This window comes from Epargyreus clarus, unplaced genomic scaffold (genome assembly GCF_041222505.1).
Source record: "Epargyreus clarus isolate Ecla_fem2 unplaced genomic scaffold, WU_Ecla_fem_2.2 ptg000033l, whole genome shotgun sequence".
In the NCBI taxonomy this organism is placed as follows: Eukaryota; Metazoa; Arthropoda; class Insecta; order Lepidoptera; family Hesperiidae; genus Epargyreus; species Epargyreus clarus.
This window is the reverse complement of record NW_027332238.1, coordinates 5,704,328-5,730,061: the sequence shown is the minus strand read 5'-3', so window position 1 is coordinate 5,730,061 and position 25,734 is coordinate 5,704,328. Positions and strand designations below refer to the sequence as shown.

Genomic DNA, 25,734 nt, shown 5'->3' with positions numbered 1-25,734 from the left:
TTGGAATACATATTTGAATATAACTATATTTGAATTTGATTTTGGATAAAATATTGAAAATTTTGGAGCACATGTTAAGCGCGATGCCCCTGTTGAGCTCTGCCCTGAGGGGAGCATTACAACTGGTGTTTACAACGTTACAGCCCACGTAAAACTGCTAGTCCGCTCTGAATATAGAAATGAATCGCGTCGCCATAGCAAATTGTATGACTACACCTGCTCGCAACAACTCCAGAGCGGACTAGCAGTTTGGCGCGGACTACACCACACATACCGCCGTTCTTCCCGGGGTCGCTTACTGGACGGTTCGAGCTCCCACTCTGGCCGCCCGCAACCCCGGAAGCCTCCTTTTAGTCGCCTTACGACAGGCAGGGGAGACCGTAGCCCTATTCTAGTCTAGGAAGTATATCTTAATAAGCAGTGATAGTCTCGTGGTTAAGAAACTCAGCCTCTCGATCGAGGGGTCTAAGATTCAAATCCCAGGCACGCACCTCTGATTTTTCAAAGTTACGTGCATTAGAAATTAATTATCACTTGCTTAAACGGTGAGGAAGACATCATGAGGAAACCTGCACATCTGAGAGATTCAAAAAATATCTCAAAGGTATGTGAAGTCTACCAATACGCACTTGTCCAGCGCGGTGGACTATGGCCTAATCCTTCTCATTCTGAGAGGAGACAGCCCAGCAGTGGGACAGTAATGGGTTGATGATGAAGTACTTAGTATTTCTTTTAGTTCTCAATATACAGAAAATGGTTCCTTTATGCGCCTTAATGATTTGACCTTTGCCATAACACGAATAATTGTATTTTACACTAAAAAATAAAACTATAACCCATTCGGTCTAACTTTCAACCTTATTTTCTTGGACTGAAGTCTATTTCAGCTTGAAACTGCAAGTTCTTACATTTCTTTAAGGCTAGCTACTCAATGGCTACTGCTAACAATTTAAAAGGTACCTGTGATACGACTAGCGGCACCACCGTCACACCTGTTTCAGTTATAACAACAACATATGAAGGTGGTAGACCCTTTGTGGTTCGACTCCGGCGGCACCACCGCCACACCTATTTCTACGTAATAACAGCAGTGTTAGGTGCTGCTGTGTTCCGGTTTGCAGGGTGTGGTAAGGGAGACAGACTTTTCCGCGTTCCAGCTTAGTCCTCAGGGGTAGCGGCGCATCTGTGGCCGACCTCAGGTAGGAATATCTAATCCTATCTGGGGTTGATTACAGATGTCCATGTGCGGCAGTAGCCACTTACCATCATGTGGACTGCATGCTCGTCTGCTACTCCTATATTTAAAAAAAAAATCTTTAAATAGGGCGTGTCTGGAATTTGAACCTCGGACCCCACGTATGAGTTTTTTAAAAAGGCTACCACTACTGCTTCAGACTAAGTAGCCATTGAGTGGCCACCCTTACAGTTCAAACTGTGCTGACAGAATACCCACTTCACACTCGATTTTCGTCTTTATACCCAAGTAACTTAAGTTTCTAATTAATCTAATATTATCCTTTGTAGAACTATCAAAGAAAAGTAGGTTTTAAGTATGTTATGTTAAGGGTTAATTTCATTTATATTGTTAGTAACGTTGTAACGTTTTCAAAATGGTTCAAATTTTTATTTTTTCAAGCCTTCTATGTGCGTGCGCTTTGACTGTTAATTTAAATATAAATTTGGGTAGAATAAGGGTTGAATAAGGGTTGGCGATATGTAAATATAAACTTAGAACCCTTGGAGGTCGACTCCATACTGCTAGTCCGCTCTGAAGTTGTTGCGAGCAGGTGTAGTCGTACAATTTGCTATGGCGACGCGATTCGTTTCTATATTCAGAGCGGATTAGCAGTTTGACGCGGCCAATACTACCGCCACACCTGTTTCTGTTATAACAGCAGTGTAGCGCTGCTGTGTTCTGGTTTGAAGGGTGGTAAGGGAGAGATACTTATCTAAGGCGTTCCAATTTAGTCTTCAGGTAGTAACGCATCTTTGGCCCACTTTAGGTAAGACTAATCTATTTTGGGAGTTGAAGAAAAATTTTTTATTTTATAATATAACAGTAAACGGGCTCCTATCGCCCATGGATATCTATAATCAACCTCAGATAGGTCCTAGTCGAGGTCCACATATACATACATTGCTATCCCGGAGGACTAAGCTGGAACGCCTCGGAAAAGTATGCCTCTTACTACCCATCAAACCAGAACACAGCAGCGCTACACTACTGTTATAACAGAAATAGGTGTGGCGGTGGTGCCGCCGGAGTCGAACCACAAAGTTATACCACCTTCGCATATTATTATAGAAAACTAGCTGACCCGGCAAACGTTGTTGCCATAAAAATTAAAAAAAAAATGTTAAGGGTGAACAGTCCTTATCACTTAGGGGTATGAAAAATAGATAGTAGCCGATTCTTAGACCTACTGAACATGCATATAAAATTTGGTGAAAATCGGTAAAGCTGTTTCGGAGGAGTACGGTAACTAACATTGTGACACGAGAATTTTATATATAAGATTACTGTTGCCAACCCTTATAGAATGCCGCTGCCTACTTCGGGAACAAAGAAATGTGGAAATTTCTTTATTTTCAACTACTTTTGTTAAATTTGATAAGCATCTTACGTCAATTGAACCATTAAAAAGGTTATATACCTAGATTAATTGTTATTCACGTATTAGTTTAAGTAGGTGCTATAAACGTAATATAACTTTTATTTATAATCTTTTATAAAAAACACTCGTGTCACAATGTTAGTTACCGTACTCCTCCGAAACGGCTTTATCGATTTTCATCAAATTTTATATGCATATTCAGTAGGTCTGGGAATCGGCTACTATCTATTTTTCATACCCCTAAGTGATAAGGGTTGTTCAACCTTAACATTTTTTTATTTATATGGCTACACAACGTTTGCCGGGTCAGCTAGTAGATATAGATATTGGAGTAGCAAGCGAGCATGCAGTCCACCTGATGGTAAGCCACTGTTGTATGGACATCTGTAATCAACCCCAGATAGGATTAGATATTCCTACCTAAGATCGGCTACAGCGTTGCTACCTCCGAGGGCTAAGCTGGAACGACTCGGAAAAGTAGGTCTCCCTTACCACACCCTTCAAACCAGAACACAGGAGTACATAACACTGTTATAAGGCAGAAATAGATGTTGCGGTGGTCCCGCTGGAGTCGAACCACAAAGGATTCTACCACCTTCAATCATAGATTAGTAAAGATTACTCACTCCTAACAAAAAAAGTTAACCAGTTTTGAGAATTGAAATAGTTGCGTAAAAAAGTTTTGCCACGTCTCCGTGCTAAAATGTCCCTAAAATATTTGAAATAATTATTTATTTATTATGTAAATTACGCAGTATTAGTTATTTATTCGTATATTTTTTCCAAAAATGTTTTTATTTGTCAGGAATTCAAAAAAAGAACTTACTAATAAGCCGTTTGTGTCTTCATTCAATTTCAAGGCGGCGAAGTATCTTTACTAATCTATGCGTTCAATGTACAATAACTTGCTTATACGTCTACATTACGTATACTAAATGTAATTAAATTTATTCTTTGGGTCTGGGTATTTATTTAGTTGTGTGCTTTTGTGTAAACACGACACAAGGAATCTTAGTGGTGTTATTATACAAAAATCGGGGTTACTTCAAAGCCAATGAACTCAAAATTAGGACCAACAATATCTGAATTTAATTACACGAGAATTTCATTTACATATTGAAAGTGGTAGAACCCTTTGTGGTTCGACTCCGCCGGCACCACCGTCACACCTATTTCTGTTATAACAGCAGTGTTAAGCTGCTGTATTCTGGTTTGAAGGGTGTGGTAAGGGAGACATACTTTTCCGAGGCGTTCCAGCTTAGTCCTCAAGGGTAGCAGCGTATCTGTGGCCGACCTCAGATAGGAATATCTAATCGCAGGTGGTTATCAAAGTCCTGTCGTCAATCCTTTACTGTCCCACTGCTGGGCACGGGTCGTCTCAGAATGAGAAGGATTAGGCCATAGTCCATCGCGCTGGACAACTGCGTATTGGTAGACTTCACATACCTTTGTGAACTCTTTCAAAGATATCTCAGGTATGCAGGTTTCCTCACGATGTTTTACTTCACCGATAAAGCAAGTGATAATTAATTTCTAATACTCATATAACTTTGAAAATCAAAGGGATTCCAACCTCCGACCCTTCGTTCTAGAGACCAAGTTTCAACCTCGAGGCTGTAACTGTTTTACTCCTTTTGCGTTCCTTTGGAGATCCCGGAGTCCTCTACGCAGCGCCGAGGACGGCCTCCGGGGGTCTTCGTGCGGTAAGAATCCCACATAACCCCGTGTCGCTCCCACGGCATACCTTTTGAAGGTTTACCCGTTAAAAAATGCAGACGAGCATGCAGTCCACCTGATGGTAAGTGGTTACTACTGCCCATGGACATCTGTAATCAACCCCAGATAGGATTAGATATTCCTACCTGAGGCCGGCCACAGATGCGCCGCTACCCCTGATGTCTAAGCTGGAACGCCTCGGATCATTATGTCTCTTACTACCATTCAAACCGGAACACAGCAGCGCCTAACACTGCTGTTATTAGGCAGAATTAGGTGTGGCGGTGGTGCCGCCGGAGTCGAACCACAAAGGGTTCTACCACCTTCAACTACTTTATTGTTTAGGTATTTTGTCACAATATTTTATTGTGAAAGCCATTAAAATCGTATTAAACTATTAATTATAGTATTCGTTGAACCAAACGCCATATTACTAGCGTCAAGTTCAAAACAAAAAAGAAAATTAAAATGCTATTAAGGATTATACTTTTGCGAATTTTCGCGAATTTTGTAAATGGTTTATTCATTGCTTAAACTGTTTTAAGTTAGAATGTGTCATGGTTCGACTTCAGCGGCACCACCGTCACACCTATTTCTGTTATAACAGTAGTGTAGCGCTTTTGATAAAAACTAGAACTGCATCATTACTTTTTTTAAATATAGTTTTCCCTAGCCGGGAATCGAACGAGTTCATTTAAAAAAAATACTCCCTCTATATAAAGATCAAATGCTGGGAAGTAATGATAATGACAAAATAAAGGAAAATATTTTTTTTCCATACATTGGCAGACTAATCCTTAAGGATTATACATAATATATGACTTATGTGTAATCCTTAAGGACTATACATAAGTCATAACATCGCAGAATTTTTTGGTTAATCAACTAATTCTTCGATGTTATGACCATGACATACGGCTTAGTATGAGAAAGTAATAGGTTGGCAACTAAGTTCCCGCCGTTTTTAGGATTATTTTTTTAATAAAAATAGATCTAGATAACTAACTTGTAGTTATATATAATGTTAAATAATAATAAAACATAGACAGAACATCTGCCGAATTTTTGGTAGTAATCATATATTATAGTAATTATATATTTATCACAATTCATTAATAAATTAATAGTTTCAGGTATATAATATTTTATCTTAAAAATAAAGTTATAATTGTTATGAAGATCGCACTCGCTGTAATCTTTGAAGCGTCTGATGCTGAAAAAAGATAAAAAATAAGATAAGAAAAGATAACTTTCTAATAATTAACAAATACATTATCTGTTATATTTTAGCGGCACTACCACCACACCTACTTCTGTTATAACAGCAGAGTAGCGCTGCTGTGTTCTGGTTTGAAGTGTGGTAAGACATGCTTTTCCGAGGCATTCCAGCTTAGTCTTCAGGGGTAGCGCATAGATGCGCCGATCTCAGGTCTAAACCTAATCTAATATTATCTAGAGTCTAATCTTATCTGGGGTTGATTACAGATGTCCATACGGCCATACGGTCCATTTACCATCAGATTGCATGCTCGTCTGTTACGTGTATTTTACAAACTTTTAAAATCACTTATGGTATAGCTTTTATTTGTAATGTATATAATTTTATGCAATTAATAATAAATATTTGTAATTAGTATAGTCCGCGTAAAACTGCTAGTCCGCTCTGAATATAGAAATGAATCGCGTCGCCATAGCAAATTGTAACTACACCTGCTCGGAACAACTTCAGAGCGGACTAGCAGTTTGGCGCGAACTATACAAATTACAAATATTTATTATTAATGGCATAAAATTATATACATTACAAATAAAAGCTTGTTCTTAAAACATTTTTTATTATAAATTTATGTTATATAAAAAAATACATATAAAAGTTGATAAATTACTTACTGCAAGTATTCAGTTGTTCAGAGAAGGGATACTCGAAACTGCATTGACACAAACTGTTACGACACACCACTCTCTCAGTAATATCCCCCAGGAAGCACTGGCTGCTACGGGAACAGGTTTCGAAGAGGCCTGGAATCATAATAAACTTATATTAAAACTATCTGACCCGGCAAACGTTGTGTTGCCATATAGATAAAAAAATGTTAAGGGTGAACAATCCTTAACACTTAGAATGAAAAAGATAGTAGCCGATTCTCAGACCTACTGAATATGCATATAAAATTTGGTGAAAATCGGTAAAGCCGTTTCGGAGGAGTACAGTAACTAACATTGTGACACGAGTATTTTATATATAAGATGTATTTAATATAATTAAATAATTATAGTTTAAAAACTAAATATCACGCTAAAATCGCACAAGGAAAATCGTTAATCCTGATCCCTGACGATCCCGATGAGGAGAATGGGATAAAATTATTAAAATTGTGTATTGTCACCGGTGTTTGATAAGTGTTCAAAATTTTAAATTAATCGGACCGTTCAAAGTGGGTAAAAATCGAGTTCAAAGATTCCGTTACATACATACATACAGGTCAAGCTAATAAAAGCGTGATAAATAGTGGTTTAATTGATCCAAAACTCCGCTGTGAGATTGATATTAAAATCTAACAATTTATACTAGGAATTGTCAAATTTCCAGCTCTGGTAGGCATTAGGACAGATTGCGTATTAATATCGGCGTATGTAATTTTTATTTATTTTTTTATTTTTTATTTATTTATAATTAATTTATAATATTTACTAACATAACAGGAATGGCTACTTCGTTAATAAATGTAGTCAAATTTGTTAGTATTCATATAATATTATTAATTACTTTATTTATAATATTATATGAATATGAATATTATTTATTCGAATCCAACGACACCTCATATGTTAATCCGTCAAGCCGTTTGTGCTGCAGCGTGACAAAGAATGACACATAGATACATACTAGTGTCACAAAATAAAAACTATATTTTGTGCTAGTGTAGTAGCAATGATAACATAGTGGTTAAGAAACTTAGCCTCTTGATCGAAAGGTCCGAGGTTCAAATCCCAGATTTTTCAATTATATTTTTCAATTTTTCAATTTTTCAAAATTATATGCGTATTAGAAATTATTTATCACTTGCTTAAACAGTGAATGAAAACAGCGTGAGGAAACCTGCATACATGAGAAATATAAAAAAAAGTTTTCAAAGGTATGTGAAGTCTACCAATACGCACTTGTCCAGCGCGGTGGACTATGGCCTAATCCTTCTCATTCTGAGACCACCCGTGCAGCAGTGGGACAGTAATGGGTTGATGATGATAATATACACTTACTTGTATATTATCATCATCAACCCATCATTCCTGAGGTATTCCTAGAGCGCTATGACATGGGGCTTTTCAAGAAAGGTGCAAAAAGAGTTCTCCTTCAAAGCCGGCGATGCATTGGCGACTCCTCTGGTGTTGCAAATGTCCATAGGCGACGTTGACTACTTTCCATCAGGTAGCACGTCTGCTTTATCGTTAGGCTCAAATATAAAAACAAAAAAAAGGCTTCCATACATTACAAATACACTCAAAATTTTACCCTCCGCATGTGTAACACTTACCTGTAATAGGCCAACAACCACCATCTCTATAGTGGTGTCGCTCTACACAGGAACAGTGTCCGTCGACACACGCGCTAGAGTCGCCGAGGACATCGCGACACTGAGTTGTGACGTTGCAACTCGCGCCGATACCTGAGACACCTGATGAAAGAGGGTTTATTAAAGTAAAAGATTTAATAATAGATAACAATTTAATAATTATTTACTAATAATGGCAACTGAAGACGCCATTACCACGCCAATTTCAAATCTAGAAAAATAAAATTATACAATTCCAAAAATATAGAATTAATCATCACAAAATTGCATAAATATTTATTTTCAAGACTTGTTACAATAATAATTACAGCAAAAACATTATAACAATTAAAATAATATAAAAAAGAGAATCAAATAATACATATAACCATATTTTAAATTAAATATAAAAGCTAAATAATAATTAAATAATATACTTAATCGGAATTTAAATCTACTTACCTCTATTATGTAATTTAGCATCAAAATAATTGATATTTGCATCAATTTTCCAGTTAATAAACATGAAAAATTATTTCAAAGTTCCAAAAAATTATCCTAAATTCGATAATTTAAAGGTGAAAGAACCCTTTCTGGTTCGACTCCGGCACCACCGTCACACCTATTTCAGTTATAACAGCAGTGTAGCGCTGCTGTGTTCTGGTTTGAAGTGTGGTAAGAGACTTGTCCGAGGCGTCCCAGCTTAGTCCTCAGGAGTAGCGGTGCATTTGTAGCCGACCTCAGATAGGAGATTCCTATCTTATCGGAGGTTGATTACAGATGTCCATGGGCGCAGAAATCATCAGATGGACTGCATGCTCGTCTGCTACTCTTATGTTTAAAAAATAAAATGATCTCAAAACTTAATAAATAAATCATAAACATGTTTTACTCACGTGGCCAACAGATGTCGTTGTATTCCACAAATTCGCTGTCACATTGACAGGTCAGTACATTTGTGTCATTTCTGCATATTGTGTTCTCCACCACACAATCTAGGTCTTCTGAGCACGTGCCTCCAATAACTGTTAACGTACACACAAATTATTAAGAAAATTACCACCAACATGGATATTTCTGCCTAATAACAGCAGTGTTAGGCGTTGCTGTGTTCCGGTTTGAAGGGTGCGGTAAGGGAGACATACTTTTCCGAGGCGTTCCAGCTTAGTCCTCAGGGGTAGCGGCGCATCTGTGGCCGACCTCAGGTAGAAATATCTAATCTTATCTAGGGTTGATTACAGATATCCATGGGCGGTAGTAGCCACTTACCATCAGGTGGACTGCAAGCTCGTCTGCTACTCCTATATTATAAAAAAAATACACATACTTCGTATTACGAATTGTTAACTACTTAGTTATAAAAACAAAAAATCCGATTGCTGATAAATGCTGATAAAAAAAAGCTGGAAAACTTCAACCCTGCATGGCTTCTTCTCCGAGATTACAATAAATATACATTTAAAACGCGTTAGAAAAAGGTGCTCTATTTTAACCAACCCCTGTGACCCAACAACCCAAATCTGATGCTGCAATCGCGCCTGGCAGTCACCATATCATTCTGAGGCGCAGAAGGACCCGGATTCGATCCTCGGCTAGACAGATATCTAAATGATGAATTTAGACTTCTATTTCTGGGTGTGGGTCTTGTGTATTTGTTCATGTGTGTGTCCATGACACCATTGACACAGGGCATCTGTGTAGTGTGAGTGTTGTATCTTTCTTTTTTCTTGAAGAGCAGCGGGACCACACCAGTAGTCTTTTTGTTTTATCATCCATAAAACAGAAATATAAAGAAGATGTCGACACTTACTAGGTGCACAAAAATTGCCAGCTGCCTGATATCCATAATCACATGTACATCTTCCATTGTAACACACTGTGTTGTTGGTCCCTGTGCACTCTTGACTCACTTGGCACGCGTCACCGAGCTCTATAAAGATAATAAAAGAAATAGATAGATAATTGGAAAGACGTGAAGAAAGAAAGATTGAATAGAAAGATTAAGAAGACGAGAGGGTGTAGAACGGATCATTAAAGAGACTGTGGGAGATGTTACTAGATACTGAAAGTAGTAGAACCATTTGTGGTTCGACTCCGGCGGCACCAACGCCACACCTATTTCTCATCCGTATTCAACCCCAGATAGGATTAGATATTCCTACCTGAGGTCGGCCACAGATGCGCCGCTACCCCTGAGGACTAAGCTGGAACGCCTCGGAAAAGTATGTCTATTACCACACTTCAAAGCAGCGCTACTAGCTACAGCGAACCGCTGTTATAACAGAAATAGGTGTGGCGGTGCCCCCGGAGTCGAACCACAAAGGGTTCTACCATCAGAATTGTTTAACTGTAGAACAAACTAGATCTTCCTTCCTCCTGAGGTGTTCCCGGAGCGCTATGATATAGTGCTTTTCAAAAAAGGTGCATAAAGAGCTCTCCTTCAAAGCCGGCGATGCATTGGCGACTCTGGTGTTGCAAATGTCCATAGGCGACGGTGACTGCTTTCCATTAGGTAGCACGTCTGCTTAATCGTTAAGTTAAACAGTAAAAACGAAATCTTACCTAAACCAGCTGTAATACAAAGCCCCTCGAACTCAGCCAAGTCGTCAGGACACGCGCAGTATCCATTGCCGTCATCATCCTGCTTGCACTGGATCTCCAGCTCACCGGCCAGACAGTCGCTGTCCACTTCACACGCTTCTCCGATACCTTGGGGAAAGAGAGATGGAGATATTTTGTGCGTTTTACTTTTGTTAAATGGAAATCGCAAACGAATACGCGACGACACGTATGGCGGAGCGATCACCATACCGGTCTCACGTGCAGAGGGCCCGGGTTCGTTTCCCGGCCAGACAGATATATAAATGGTGAATTTAGGTTTCTGTTTCTGGGTCTGGGTGTTTGTATATTTGTCTCTGTGTGTGTCCATAGCACCCATGATACAGGAATCCTAGTGGGGGGCTGTGAGTGTAGAACGTGTTGTATTTTTTATTATTTTTAATGGTAAGTTGTATGTAACAGCCGTTAATGGACATCCGTAATCAACAACTACTGTGCACGGGTCTCCTCTCAGAATGAGTTACGCCATTGTCCACCGTGCTGATCAAGTGCGTAATGGTAGACCTCATATACCCTGAAAACTTTTTTAAAATCTCTCAGGTGTGCAGTTTCCTCACGATGTTTTCCTTCACCGTTTAAGCAAGTGATAATTAATTTCTAATACGCACATAACTTTGAAAAATCAGAGGGGCGTGCTAGGCTGGCTATTACTACTTTAAGATTTTGGCTTTTTCTAACCTTACCTAAGCTTTCTTTACGTGGGGATAGTTGCATGGATTTCTCTCAGCCGTGGGGACAGCGCAGAGGATATGACTACCAGCTAAAATCCCACGGTGTTTCTCTGTACGCCCTTTGTCGGGACCACGGATACGCTAGTAGCACTCGACCCTGTTCCCAGCATTTGCCCGAGTCCGGGCCCATCTCGGTTCGGGATGGAGCTGGAGCTACCCCATCCGCTCATCTTACAGATGCGCGATACTTCGAGGCTGATGTTGGTTTTGACGTGGAAACCTTCGTGTCCTACGCTTATTCATCCGTTTTTGGGGTAGGAGAAAAGCATGAGGAGCCCGTTTCCTACTCCCGTTTTTTTGGCTCTGGATAGGAAGGTCTGAGAGTTTCTGTCGTTTCTCTTTGTAGCCTCCTTCTGTGGGATAACTTCCTCGAAGAAGTATATGACATTTTTATATGACCTTGTGCTCTCGACCATATCTTTTACCACAGCCGGCAGCTAGAGGTCGAGGCTCACTGCAACTTGAGTACACGGCGCTGTAAAGCGTATTCCAACCTAACCTAACCTAACCCACTCACCAGCGAACAGCCGACACATGCTCCGCTCGCGGTCCCACACAGCTAACTCCGGGACACACTCACACGACCGCAGCTGCCAGGGCGGGCGGGGCTCCACATCGGGACACTACTACAAACTACCACCAGGTGCGGTAGTATGATGGATCCGTTAGTCCTCCACCACCACCACACGAGGTCATTGTACTTAACTGGTCGTGGGTACATTACACTCATTTATAACGTCAGAGGTGTGATGGTACGATGTGTCCAACGCCTCCACTACCGCCACACGAGGTCATTGACCTTAGCTAGTCGTGGGTTCATCACACTCGTTCATAGTTTTCACCACCGCCGCACAAGGTCATTGACCTTAGCTGGTTGTGGGTCCATTACACTCCTTCATAACTTTCATTGCCACGCGTCATTATTCAAATAACCAACCTAACCTAACCTAACCCACTTACCAGCGAACAGCCGACACATACTCCTAATCTGGACACTCCTCCAAGGTACGCGCTACCCTCCTTGCAACTATAATGGTGACGTTGGGCAGTTGGTTCTCTTCCGGTAATACAGAATAGGTACTGTCCAAAACACAGGTAGACATTGCAGAAAGTACCTGCTCGAACCGAAAGGTCCGTGACCCATGACGTCTAACCGTCCAGACTTCTAACACCGGATGAACAGCATCCTCAGTACAGCCTGGCCTACACCTTTAGTAGTAATTGACTGTAGAGCGTAATATTTCCGATGCTACCTCTACTCCTGCCGAAATCTTATTCCAACCTAACCTAACCCACTCACCAGCGAACAGCCGACACATGCTCCGCTCGCGGTCCCACACAGCTAACTCCGGGACACACTCACACGACCGCAGCTGCCAGGGCGGGCGGGGCTCGCCACACCGGGAGGCAACTCCAAACTACCAACAGAGGCACGAGGGTACGGTGGGTCCGTCACTCCTTCAACACCGACACACAAGGTCATTGACCTTAGATAGAGCTGGTTGTGGGTCCGTCACTCTCATAGCCTTCACCGCCGCACAAGGTCATTGACCTTAGCTGGTTGTGGGTCCATTACACTCCTTCATAACATTCATCGCCACGCGTCATTATTCAAATAACCAACCTAACCTAACCTAACCCACTTACCAGCGAACAGCCGACACATACTCCTAATCTGGACACTCCTCCAAGGTACGCGCTACCCTCCTTGCAACTATAATGGTGACGTTGGGCAGTTGGTTCTCTTCCGGTAATACAGAATAGGTACTGTCCAAAACACAGGTAGACATTGCAGAAAGTACCTGCTCGAACCGAAAGGTCCGTGACCCATGACGTCTAACCGTCCAGACTTCTAACACCGGATGAACAGCATCCTCAGTACAGCCTGGCCTACACCTTTAGTAGTAATTGACTGTAGAGCGTAATATTTCCGATGCTACCTCTACTCCTGCCGAAATCTTATTCCAACCTAACCTAACCCACTCACCAGCGAACAGCCGACACATACTCCGCTCGCGGTCCCACACAGCCAACTCCGGGACACACTCACAAGACCGCAGTTGCCAGGGCGGGCGGGGCTCGCCACACCGGGAGGCAACTCCAAAAGTATGGCAACTTAGATCACTGATACACGCGTCGGTTATAAAGCGAGCCACTGAAAGAGAAATTAAAATTAAAATTTGACTTTTCGAAGTCGCAATGAGCAGTCCACCTGATAAGGGTAAGGTACTGCTTGTGGACGTGCAAGCATATAGAAAAGGTCCTGCCTAAAGTTGAATTGAAGGTGGTAAAAATCTCTATGGTTCGACCCCGGCGGCACCACCGCCACACCAATTTCTGTTATAACTGCAGTGTTAAACGCACTCAGATTCAGACATTCTTTTTGAGGCGTTCCAGCCTAGTCCTCAGGGGTAGCGGCGCATCTGTGGCCGACCTTAGGTAGGAATATCTAATCCTACCTGGGGTTGATTACACATGTCCATAGACAGCAGTAGCCACTTACCATTAAGTGGACTGCATGCTCGTCTGCTACTCCTATATTATAAAAAAATAGGCTTAATTAAGGGTTCCATTCCACCCTTTAGGTACGGAACCCTAAAAATTCCAACCCGAAGCACGTTACAGAACACATAATAATTAATTAATCCTTAAATGTTAATTATGAACGCGACATTGCGTGGCGTACGGAAAGGTCAGGAGTCATGACCACTGAAGTCAATATTTAAGTTAGTGACCCTATATTATCCCTCATATTTATTTCCTAAGATTATTTTTGTACTTAAGTAGCTCCGACCATGCAGTCCACCTGATGGTAAGCTACCCAGGATAAGATTAGATTTTTACCTGAAGTTGAATGAAAGCTGGAATGCCTCGGATAGTATGTCTCTTACCACACTTCAAACCAGAACACAGCAGCGCTACACTGCTGTTATAACAGAAATAGGTGTGACGGTGGTGCTGGAGTCGCAGAAAGGGTTCCTTCAAGTTGTCATCCAAACCAAATGTGTATGACAAATTTCAGCATCTCTCATACATACGAAGTAATAAGACAAATTAAAAGTATTTGAAGGTAGAACTCTCTGTGGTTCGACTCCGGCACCACCGCCACACCTATTTCTGTTATATCAGCTGTGTAGCGCTGCTGTGTTCTGATTGAAGTGTGGTAAGGGAGACATAGTTTTCCGAGGCGTACCAGCTTCCTCAGGAGTAGCGGCGCATTTGGTGCCGACCAGGTAGGAATATCTAATTCTATCTGGGGTTGACTACAGATGTCCATGGGCGGCAGTAGCCACTTACCATCAGGTGGACTGCATGCTCGTCTGCTACTCTCATATTATAAAAAAAGGTACAAAACTCACCTTTGACACAATCCCTCATGTTTTCCTCAAAGAAAAAGTTTGCTGGACACGTGCAAATACCGTCGATAACCATCGCGAAAAGCCCCACGCACTGTTGCTCCGTGGATGGGGAGCCTAATTCTGAAAAATAAGTATTTTTTCAAATTCAGTAAATAATTAAAAAATAAGCAATGCTAGCCTAGTCGCTAAGAAACTTGACCTCTTGATCGAGGGGTCTGAGGTTCAAATCACAGGCATGCACGTCTAATTTTTAAAAGTTATGTGCGTATTAGAAATTAATTGTCACCTGTAAAAAAACGGTGAAGAAAAACATCGTAAGGAAACCTGCATACCTGAGTAATCTTAAAAAAAAGTTTTCAAAGGTATGTGAAGTCTACCAATGCGCACTTGGCCAGCACAGTGGACCACTGGCAGACTAAGGTCGTCAGAGGCCCGGGGCGGAAAGTGGAATGGAAGCTTTTAGTGTAAAAGTTCGCCTGTGATTCGGTGGCCTTTTTTTAGCAACTATGCTTGGAGGCTTGCTTTGTGTGTTAAGGGAGACAGACTTTTCCGAGGCTTTCCAGCTTAGTCCTCCCTCAGGGGTAGCGGCGCATCTGTGGCCAACCTCAGGTGGGAATATCTAATCCTATCTGGGGTTGATTACAGATGTCCATGGGCGGCACAAGCCACTTCACGCCACGAGCACGAGCATGCAGCCACCATCAGGTGGACTGCATGCTCGTCTGATACTCCTGTTAAAAAAAAAAGGCCCCCCAGGATCGGAGGCCTGGGGCAGACCGCCCCTTCCCCAAACTTAAGCCGCTAGAGCGGTGGACTATGGCCTAATCCTTCTCGTTCTTAGAGGAGACTCGTGCCCAGCAGCGAGACAGTAATAGGTTGAAGATGATATAAGTTTTACTTAAGTAGAATCAATAATTATAATACCTGCTAAACATAGATTACTTTCCCCTGCATAATATCCGATAGGACACACACATATGCCAAACGCACACACGAGTGAACCGTCACACGGATTGCCGGCGCCGCACACAGCGCCATACGACGCCATCTTGGGCGCCGCCATTTTGTTGTGTCTTACTTCCGGTTCCGGTTCGGATTCTGATTCTTCCGGTTCTTCTGGCTCTGGTACGTCTAAGGCAGGTAAAAATAGAGTTGGATTATTTCATAATACATATACAGCAGTCATAGCTTAGTGGTTACGAAACAACCGCCCATTCGAGGGACTCAAATTTCAAATCAAAGGTAGAGACCGCGCCAAACTTCTAGTCCGCTCTTTTAGTCTGCAAGGTAGTATTTTATAATTAACTAGCCGACCTTTGGCACTTCGTTGGTCGTTAATTATATTTTTGTGGTGCAATTATGTTGTGAGAACTAATAGAGAACAACATTTTTGATAAACATTACTCGTATGTTCGTCTATACCGAACCATTTAGTTAGCGCACGCCGGTAAAGCATCACATCTTTCCTAATTTCCGCTGACTTGATATACATATGCCATTATTTATCTCTGAACTTCTTTTTCAATCATAATAAAATATAGCCTATAGCACTCCTGAATAGTGTAGCTTTATGATTGTGAAAGAATTTTCATGATCGATTCAGTATTTCCTTACAAACAAAGTTACAAACTTTACTTCTTTGTAATATTAGTATAGCTAGTTATCTTACATGTACTGTTGAAACAGGTAAAAGTAGATGTGTCACACGCTCCGTCAAGGAATAAACAATCTTGATCCAAGACACAGCGATCTCCAATATCTAGAAAGAAAGTATCAACATTATTTCGATAATTAGAAAATTTGTACACTTAAAAACTAAAGGATTGAGTAAACTTATAGCTTATGTAACTCCCACAATTGAGACGAATCCAACGACACCTCATATGTTAATCCGTCAAGCCGTTTGTGCTGCAGCGTAACAAAGAATGACACAAACATACATACATACATACATACATACATACACACACATACATACACACATACTTACACACATATTTACTTGAAAGATAAAATATGATATTATTTAAATTATATTATTCCAATTAATTAAATTTACAAAATATAATCTATCTAACTATTTACAAACTATAAATCTATATACAATATACCTATACGAAAAATATAATTTAAACAAAAAAGAAATGTTAAAACTTAAGGAAATATAAAAAATTAAATATAAAACAATGAGTCCAAATCACTGCCTCCCGGTAGAGTCCCAAGAATGCTGGCCGCGTTGCCACGTTGTATGGCCAAACTTATTCTTTGGCCAAAGTACGCACCAGCTCTTGGGTCTCCAGAAACGTGAACCAGACGCGATGACATTTCTTTGAAGAACCGTCGTGCTTCTGGCCCCCACGGACCCAGTGTCTCTACCGCAAACGGCACAAATATGTAGCCCTCCCCCAAGGCTGCATATTTGCGCCGCTTCAGAGATTCAGCCGCCTCTGCCGCACCACCTGCATGCGTCGAGGTCACTGAAATATGGGATGGAGCCAGCGTATCCACGCAAGTCGCATCTCATACAAGTGACATCCCCTGTTTCCAGGGAACGAGAGTCATACCGTCGGGCCGCTTGCCATCGTCACGTGCAATACCATTCGGCTCAAGGCAAGCCGGCACGTTGACGATAACAAGGGCCCTTCGGATGATATCGTTGACACACGCATGACGCGACAAGCGACCAGCACTGCGGCGGCAAGACAGTCCGTGGTGGACAAACTGGCTGACATTTTCACCACAGAGACAGCGATGTGGCTCATTTGTTTTCATACCTAAACGCAGGCAGACACAAATTGAAAATGAAATATTATCAAAAAACGTACCTAAATTGTATGATGGTAAAGCCTGCAGCCAAAAACCTAACTCTTTTTCAGAGACTGCTAAATTAATATATGTACTTATAGTCCGCGCCAAACAGCTAGTCCGCTCTGAAATTGCTGCGAGCAGATGTAGTCATACAATTTGCTATGGCGACGTGATTCATTTCTATATTCAGAGCGGACTAGTAGTTTTACGCGCACTATACTTGCATACATACATACATACTCGTGAAAAACATTTCCTTCAGTCGATTAAAAAGGAATTATTGTTTTCTTTGTGTAGTGTTAGTAGTATAGTTCCCACGCAACTCACTATAAGCCGCCCTTCTACATTCCCCCCTTTGTCTTTGGTAAAATCCCTCAGCACAGCCACAGGTGTCAGCGCATCTCAAACTGTTGATGTCCCGAATAGTGCCAAGGCATTCCTCATGGTTGGTGCACCGTTCTCCATAATCCTTGGTCTCCCAACAGCGACCCTGGAAGAAGTGGTGTCCAGGTTGGCAGAGGCAGGTGCCTGAAAGGAATAAAAAACTTTATTAGGGTTCCGTGCCCAAAGAGTAAAACGGAACCTATTACTAAGACTTCGCTGTATGTCCGTCTGTCCGTCTGTCACCGGGCTCTATCTGCGGAACCGTAATAGATAAACACTTGAATTTTTACAGCGGATGCATAACGGTGGCCGCTATAACAAAAAATACTAAAAATAAAATAAAGCTGAATATCAAAAGGGGTCTCCATACATGTAACCTGTATTTTTCGGCATTTTTCGCTCTTACTCTTAAACCGTAAAACTCTTAAAACTAGGAAGGCTGTTGAAATTTCTACATTTTTTTTCACTGCTATTATAATAACAAATAAGAACAATTTGTCATATTTTAGTATAGTAATTTTAATAAAATTAATAAAAATAAGTAATAAATAATGAACATTTGGTGGTACGGAAGCCTCCATGTGCGAGTTCGACTCGTGCTTGGCAAATTATTATGTTACAGAAATAGTAAGGGAGCAGTCAATCTAATGGCAGGTCTTTGCCCCATCTCGCATGGATATTTATAATCAACCCCAGATTACACGGGGTATGGAACGCCCAAAGTGCCTCTTCCTAACCACATCTTTAAATCGGAATATAGAAGTTACCTCGAATCGGAGTAAAAACGCAGTGATAGCCTAGTGGTTAAGAAACTCGGCCTCTTGATCGAGGGGTTCGAGGTTCAAATCCCAAGCACGCACCGCTGATTTTTCAAAATTAAGTGCGTATTAAAATTAATTATCACTTGCGTAAACGGCGAAGGAAAACATCGTGAGGAAACCTGCACACCTGCGAAATCTTAAAAAAAGTTTTTAAAGGTATGTGAAGTCTACCAATACGCACTTGGTCAGCGGTGGACTATGACCTAGTCCTTCTCACTCTGAGAGGAGACCCGTGCCCAGCAGTGGGACAGTAATGGGTTGATGATGATTGTTAAAGCCAGATAATGTGATACATACCATTAGAAGCACCTTCATCTCTTCGACACTGATAATTAGTGAACATCCGTATACACTGGTGATCTTCAAGGCAAGTAGATGTGTGGTAAGGTGCCACTGAAATATAAACACATACAAAATGTATGTACACACCATATTATATATTTAAAGAGGTTATTAATCACCTCATTACATTAAATAAAAAAATAAATTACTGATTGGTATGATATTACAATGTGCCATCTAAAACTTTTTCGTTTTTGAGAGACAAAAAAGAAAATACTGGAATCCTATTTTTATTTTATTCAGGTAGAGGAAATGTAAATTGATAAAAAAAACCTTATTATATTACGACACAATTGCTAACAGTGTAAAGTAGTTGCCCAAACTATTTGAACTTATTTTTTTTTACTAACTTTAATTAAAAATGACTACTTAATTTTATTATAAAAAAATAGAAAACTTTGAAACAGTTAAACTGCTAATATTCGCTAGAACTAAGCTGGAACGCCTCGGAAAAGTATGTCTCCCTTCAAACCAGAACACAGCAGCGCTACACTGCTGTTATAACAGAAATAGGTGTGGTAGTGGTGCCGCCGGAGTCGAACCACAAAGGGATCTACCACCTTTAACCACATGGTGGACTATGGCCTAACAGCTCTTACTTTGTAAGGAGATCGGTGCCCAAAAGGAACATCGGTGCCCGAATGTAATGTATAGACGACTTACCTGGGGCGCACACCGTGCCGCCAAGCACCGCTTGCGTGCCAGCTGGGCAGACGCATGCTCCACCCTCACACACACTTCCTCCAAGACTCCCACAGTCTAGATCAGACCTACATGACCACAAAGCGAGAGCTGGTTGCGACACAAGCCCAATAGCTGAAAAAATATGAAAAAAAATCTTTATTTTATTTCATTGAGAGTAAATGAGCATGTGCACCTGATGTTACGCTACTGCCGCCCATGGACATCTATAATCAACCTCTGGTAGGATTAGATTCATATCTGAGGTCGGGCACAGATGCGCCGCTACCCCTGAGGACTAAGTTCGAATACCTCGAAACTGTATTTACGGTAGTATTTATAAAAATAAAAGTGTCAATCTAGCGGTACCGACATCGATCTCTATAACTAGATAATTATTAAAGAAAGAAAAAGAAAACGACTTTTTTATTTTATTTTTTTTTTATAATATAAGAGTAGCAGACGAGCATGCAGTCCACCTGATGGTAAGTGGCTACTGCCGCCCATGGACATCTGTAATCAACCCCAGATAGGATTAGATATTCCTACCTGAGGTCGGCCACAGATGCGCCGCTACCCCTGAGGACTAAGCTGGAACGCCTCGGAAAAGTCTGTCTCCCTTACCACACCCTTCAAACCGGAACACAGCAGCGCCTAACACTGCTGTTGTTAGGCAGAAATAGGTGTGGCGGTGGTGCCGCCGGAGTCGAACCACAAAGGGTTCTACCACCTTTAAACTATTTAAAAATATAGCCTATGTCGCTGCCACAACTGAAACGAATCCAACGACACCTCATATGTTAAAATCTATCAAGCCGTAAATATATCAGCCCTAAGGATGTAGGGAATGCAGTCCACCTGATGGTAAGTGTCTACTGCCGCCCATGTGCATCTGTAATCAACCCCAAATAGATTCCTACATTTTTTTTTTTTTGTTTACGATGGGGAAACCTTCAAAAGGTACCCGACGACGTGGGAGCGACGTCGGGTTATGTGGGATTTTTACCGCACTAAAACCCCCCCGGTGGTCGTCCTCAACGCTTGTTGGAGAACTCCGGGATCTCCGAGGGAACACAACCGGAGTCCTCCAAGCGCAATGCCCCGATCGGGCTCTACCCTGGGGGAGCACTTTTGGCTCCTCCCACACCATCTGGTGTTTACGACGGTATGCGACCACACATACCGCCTACCTAAAGTCGGGTACAGATACGGTACCCCTGAGGACTAAGCTGGAACGCCTCGGATAAGTATGTCTCTTACAACACACCCTTCAAACCAGAACACAGCAGCGCTTAACTCTGCTGTTATTTACCAAATATATTTGTCAACCAAAGATCAAAAGACACTGTCTTCTATATGGAAATTGTAAAAATTCGATCTTCAAATGCAAAACAAAGGATAGGTTGATTATTAATTGGCCTAAGTAGGTTGAAAGGTTTCAATCTAGAACATTGTGAAGCAGAAAAATACTCCAAATTCGTTTACTTTTAAAAGGTACCTACAATAAAACTAACTTACCGTTAAATTTTTATATTACCTTAAGCTTTATTTGTTTTTGTTTAAAATAATTATATATTAGTATAAGTATATTGCGTATAAATTTATAAGTAGTTAGAATTTGTAAATATAATTAATATGCGAATAAGTAATAGTTTACCATTTGTAAATTCTAATAGAATAATGACATAAATATGACTTACCGACTATTATAAGCACGTTTTTATTTAACATTTTTAACGATTATTCTAATTAATTATAATTAATAACTAAATGTACACACGAATACATAGTTAAACTTTAAAGATTGAGTCAGTGAACATCTGAGTAATTATAGATATGATAAGCTATCAATAATTTGGTGATTAGTGCAGGTGTGCGAATGATTAGACAAGGTAGAATAATAAACGATTAATAAGTTTATATTAAGAAGAAACTTTTTAGCAAATAATAAATATGTTAATACCCAAAATAAACTTGTAAAAACAAAGTTTTTGGTAGTGTAATTAATTTTTAGTAGTGCTTTATTGTATATTTTGCCCATAGATTAGTAAAGATACTTCGCCGCCTTGAAATTGAATGAAGCCGCAAATAACTTATTATAGTAAGTTCTTTTTTTGAATTCTTGACAAATAAAAACATTTTTAGAGAAAATTTACGAATAAATAACTAACACTGCGTAATTTACATGAATTTACATAATAAATAAATAATTATTTCAAATATTTTAGGGACATTTTATTACGGAGACGTGGCAAAACTTTTTTACGCAACTATTTCAATTCTCAAAACTGGGTACATTTTCTTGTTAGGAGTGAGTAATCTTTACTAATCTATGGGTAGTGTAATTAATTTTTAGTAGTGCTTTATTGTATATTTTGCCGAATATTTTTTTTCTTTCTATTGTTTGTAGGTAGAACTCTCTGTGGTTCGACTCCGGCGGCACCACCGCTACACTTACTTCTGTTATAACAGCAGTGTTAAGAGCTGCTGTGTTCTGATTTGAAGTGTGTGGTAAGGGAGACTTATTTTTTCGACACATTCCAGCTCAGTCCTCATGGGTAGCGGCGCATCTGTGGCCGACCTCAGATAGGAATTTAATCCTATCTGGGGTTGATTACAGATGTCCATGGGCGGCAGTAGCTTACATCAGGTGACTGCATTTTTTTTTATATATTATTGGAGTAGTAGACGAGCATGCATTCCACCTGATGGGTAAGTGGTTACTGCCGCCCATGGACATCTGTAATCAACCTCAGATAGGATTAGATATTCCTATCTGAGGTCAGTCACAGATGCGCTGCTACCCCTGAGGACTAAGCTGGAACGCCTCGAAAAAGTCTGTCTCCCTTACCACATCCTTCAAACCGGAACACAGCAGCGCCTAACACTGCTGTTATTATGTAGAAATAGGTGTGGCAGTGATGCCGCCGGAGCCGAACCACAAAGGGTTCTACCACCTTCAAAAGGTTTCCGAGATGTTCCAGGTTACTCCTGGGTAGCGGCAAATCTGTGCCCGATCTCAGGTGGGAATTATAGATGTCCATGGGCGGCAGTAGCTTACATCAGGTGACTGCATGCTCGTCTATTAATTCTATATTATTAAAAATGAGTAATTGAGTAAATGAAAATGTATTATTTCTTAGATGAGCCTTTCCTTTAGCTTATCATTTCTTCCCACAATATGATCCTTAATAAGTGACATTATCCAATTGTGGAATAAAATTGTGTGTTTTTTTAATGAACTCGTTCGATTTCCGACTAGGGATAGATTTTTAAAGGATCTAAATCATTCGTCTTTCATCATTAGTTTTAGTTTTTGTCAAAAATTGTCCTCGTAACTCCTTTCAGCATTTTTCGCTAATCCTTATAGTTTCGGATTTGGCCCTGAAGGCCTGAAAAAAAACATAAAGTATTTAAAGTATTTATTTAATCTTTTATATACGATTTTTACTAAGTCGGTCTATACCTTTATAACTCTGTAACCTTATCATTTAGTGTTTGCAGGTGCGCGAATACGTCTATGGCTTAATAATAATATAGATAATGTCTATAAGTTTCGTAAGTAACGTGATATCTCCATCATTACAGAAACCCTTTAGTTATGGGTGGCATAAGGTAGAGTAGGTCATCAACCCATTGTCCCTGTAGTCTCGGGACTAGAATAGGGCTACGGTATCCCCTGCCTGTCGTAAGAGGCGACTAAAAGGGGGCTTCTGGGGTTGCGGGCGGCAAGGGTGGGAGCTCGAACCGTCCAGCAAGTAACCCCGGGAAGGACAACGGTGTGTGTGACCGCATACCGTTGTAAACACTAGGTGTGTGGGAGGAGCGTAAACTGCTCCCCCAGGGAAGAGCCCGATTGGGGCATCGCGCTCGGAGGACTCCGGTTGTGTTCCATCGGAGATCCCGGAGTTCTTCACCAAGCGCCGAGGACGGCCACCGGGGGGGTTTTAGTGCGGTAAAAATCAACAAAAACAAAAAAAAAAGGTAATCAACCCATTACTGTCCCACTGGGCACGGGTCTCTTCTCAGAATGAGGATTAGGCCGTAGTCCACCGCGCTGGCCAAGTGCGTAATGGTAGACTTCACATACATTTGCGAACTTTTTTCTTTTTTTTTCAGATTGGTAGGGTAGGTAGTAGGTAGTAAAGGTAGAACCGTAGTAGGTAGTGGGTAGACAGTAGTGGGCGGTACTCGGTGGTAGAACCACCGAGTACCGCCGCTACACCTATTTTTGAAGGTGGTAGAACCCTTTGTGGTTCGACTCCGGCGGCACCACCGCCACACCTATTTCTACCTAATAACAGCAGTGTTAGGCGCTGCTGTGTTCCGGTTTGAAGGGTGTGGTAAGGGAGACAGACTCTTCCGAGGCGTTCCAGCTTAGTCCTCAGAGGTAGCGGAGCATCTGTGGCCGACCTCAGGTAGGAATATTTAATCCTATCTGGGGTTCATTACAGATGTCCATGGTCTGCAGTAGCCACTTACCATCAGGTGGACTGCATGCTCGTCTGCTACTCTTATATTATAAAAAAAAAATAGGGTGAAACAATTATGCTTAATTTCGTAGAAGGGATGGATTTTATTATACTATTATGAAAGAATATTAAAAGTCCGGGGGGTATTCATCCCCTTGAGAATTTGCCCGGGCAAAGAGAGTGAGTACCCTCGAGACCCGAATAATCGCTATCTACCCCTATATAATCGCTATCCACCACCGCCACACCTATTTCTAGCTAATAACAGCAGTGTTAGGCACTGCTGTGTTCCGGTTTGAAGGGTGTGGTAAGGGAGACAGACTTTTCCGAGGCGTTCCAGCTTAGTCCTCAGGGGTAGCGGCGCATCTGTGGCCGACCTTTAGTCTTAGTAGAGTCGAAAACGACTCTATTAAGTAAAAATGTTTTTGAAGGTGGTAGAACCTTTTATGGTTCGACTCCGGCGGCACCACCGCCACACCTATTTCTACCTAATAACAGCAGTGTTAGGCGCTGCTGTGTTCCGGTTTCCGGTTTAATCCTATCTGGGGTTGATTACAGATGTCCATGGGCGGCAGTAGCCACTTACCATCAGGTGGACTGCATGCTCGTCTGCTACCCTTATATTATAAAAGAAAATATATAGCGACATCTGTAATTATATTTGGAACTAATACATCATATAGCATGAAGACAGCTAGCGACATCTATAAATATCTTGAAACTATTTTATATCATCCTAAACTGGCGTATTAAATAATTCCTAAATAGACCACTAGATGGTGCTAATCAACTAATTTTATCAGAATACCAATCTGATTATTTTATTTTGAAAACATTATTAAGATCACTTTGGCCGCTGAGAGAATGCATTCCTGACAGGTCGTTTCTGGCTGAACTATGTACTTTTGGTGTGGTGTTGTATTATGAAAATTATGAGTATCGTTTATTTGCCGTACAAACAAAAAATTTCATTTAAACAACATTATTTTCTTAAATCATCATCATCATCATCAACCCATTACTGTCCCACTGCTGGGCACGGGTCTCCTCTCAGAATGAGAAGGATTAGGCCATAGTCCACCGCGCTGGTCAAGTGCGTATTGGTAGACTTCACATACCTTTAAGATTTTTATCTCTCAGGTATGCAGGTTTCCTCACGATGTTTTCCTTCACCGTTTAAGCAAGTGATAATTAATTTCTAATACGCACATAAATTTGAAAATCAGAGGTGCGTGCCTGGGATTTGAACCTCGGACCCCTCGATCGAGAGGCCGCGTTTCTTAACCACTAGGCTATCACTGCCATTTTCTTAAATAATAATAAATAATGTGTGTCCATGGCACCCACGATACAGGGAATCCTAGTGTGGGGCTGTGAGTGTAGAAAGCGTTTATTTATTTATTTAATCCACAGTATGTAACTGGAATCTCTTGTATATATAGCTGAACGACCGGTCGCACATCCCTTACCGAGGCCGAACCACAGTATAAGGATATACAGTATTTTATCTTCATACAAACGCACGAAACGCAAGCCACGCCTACTCGCCTCGGGCCGGTACTAACTCGGTACACGAACATTCGTGAATGTGCCACGGTGACGAGCGGGTGATGTGACGGTTTTGTAAGATAT

The 25,734-nt window shown here is 41.0% G+C and overlaps 1 protein-coding gene across 1 annotated transcript; it reads right to left on the bottom strand.

Moving 5' to 3' along the window:
- Positions 1 to 5,460: 5,460 nt before the first annotated feature.
- On the bottom strand, positions 5,461 to 20,005 carry LOC140755346 (uncharacterized). Its single transcript, XM_073090541.1, has 14 exons — positions 20,000 to 20,005; positions 19,613 to 19,787; positions 18,905 to 19,000; positions 17,730 to 17,930; positions 16,264 to 16,353; positions 15,519 to 15,725; positions 14,595 to 14,714; positions 13,223 to 13,390; positions 10,448 to 10,594; positions 9,696 to 9,815; positions 8,782 to 8,910; positions 7,868 to 8,008; positions 6,222 to 6,350; positions 5,461 to 5,544 (listed from the first exon to the last, which is right to left on the bottom strand). Exons 1-14 carry the CDS (start codon positions 20,003 to 20,005, stop codon positions 5,477 to 5,479), a joined length of 1,797 nt encoding a protein of 598 aa, XP_072946642.1. The 3' UTR covers positions 5,461 to 5,476.
- Between the last annotated feature and the right edge of the window lie 5,729 nt (positions 20,006 to 25,734).

Bases quoted from the DNA above. Each gene is read 5' to 3' on its own strand.
- LOC140755346 (XM_073090541.1), bottom strand. The intron at 16,354-17,729 runs GTGAGTTGCGTG...CTTTCTTTCTAG, and splicing joins ATGTAGAAGGGCGGCTTATA to ATATTGGAGATCGCTGTGTC. The intron at 8,009-8,781 runs GTGAGTAAAACA...CTCTTTCATCAG, and splicing joins CAACGACATCTGTTGGCCAC to GTGTCTCAGGTATCGGCGCG.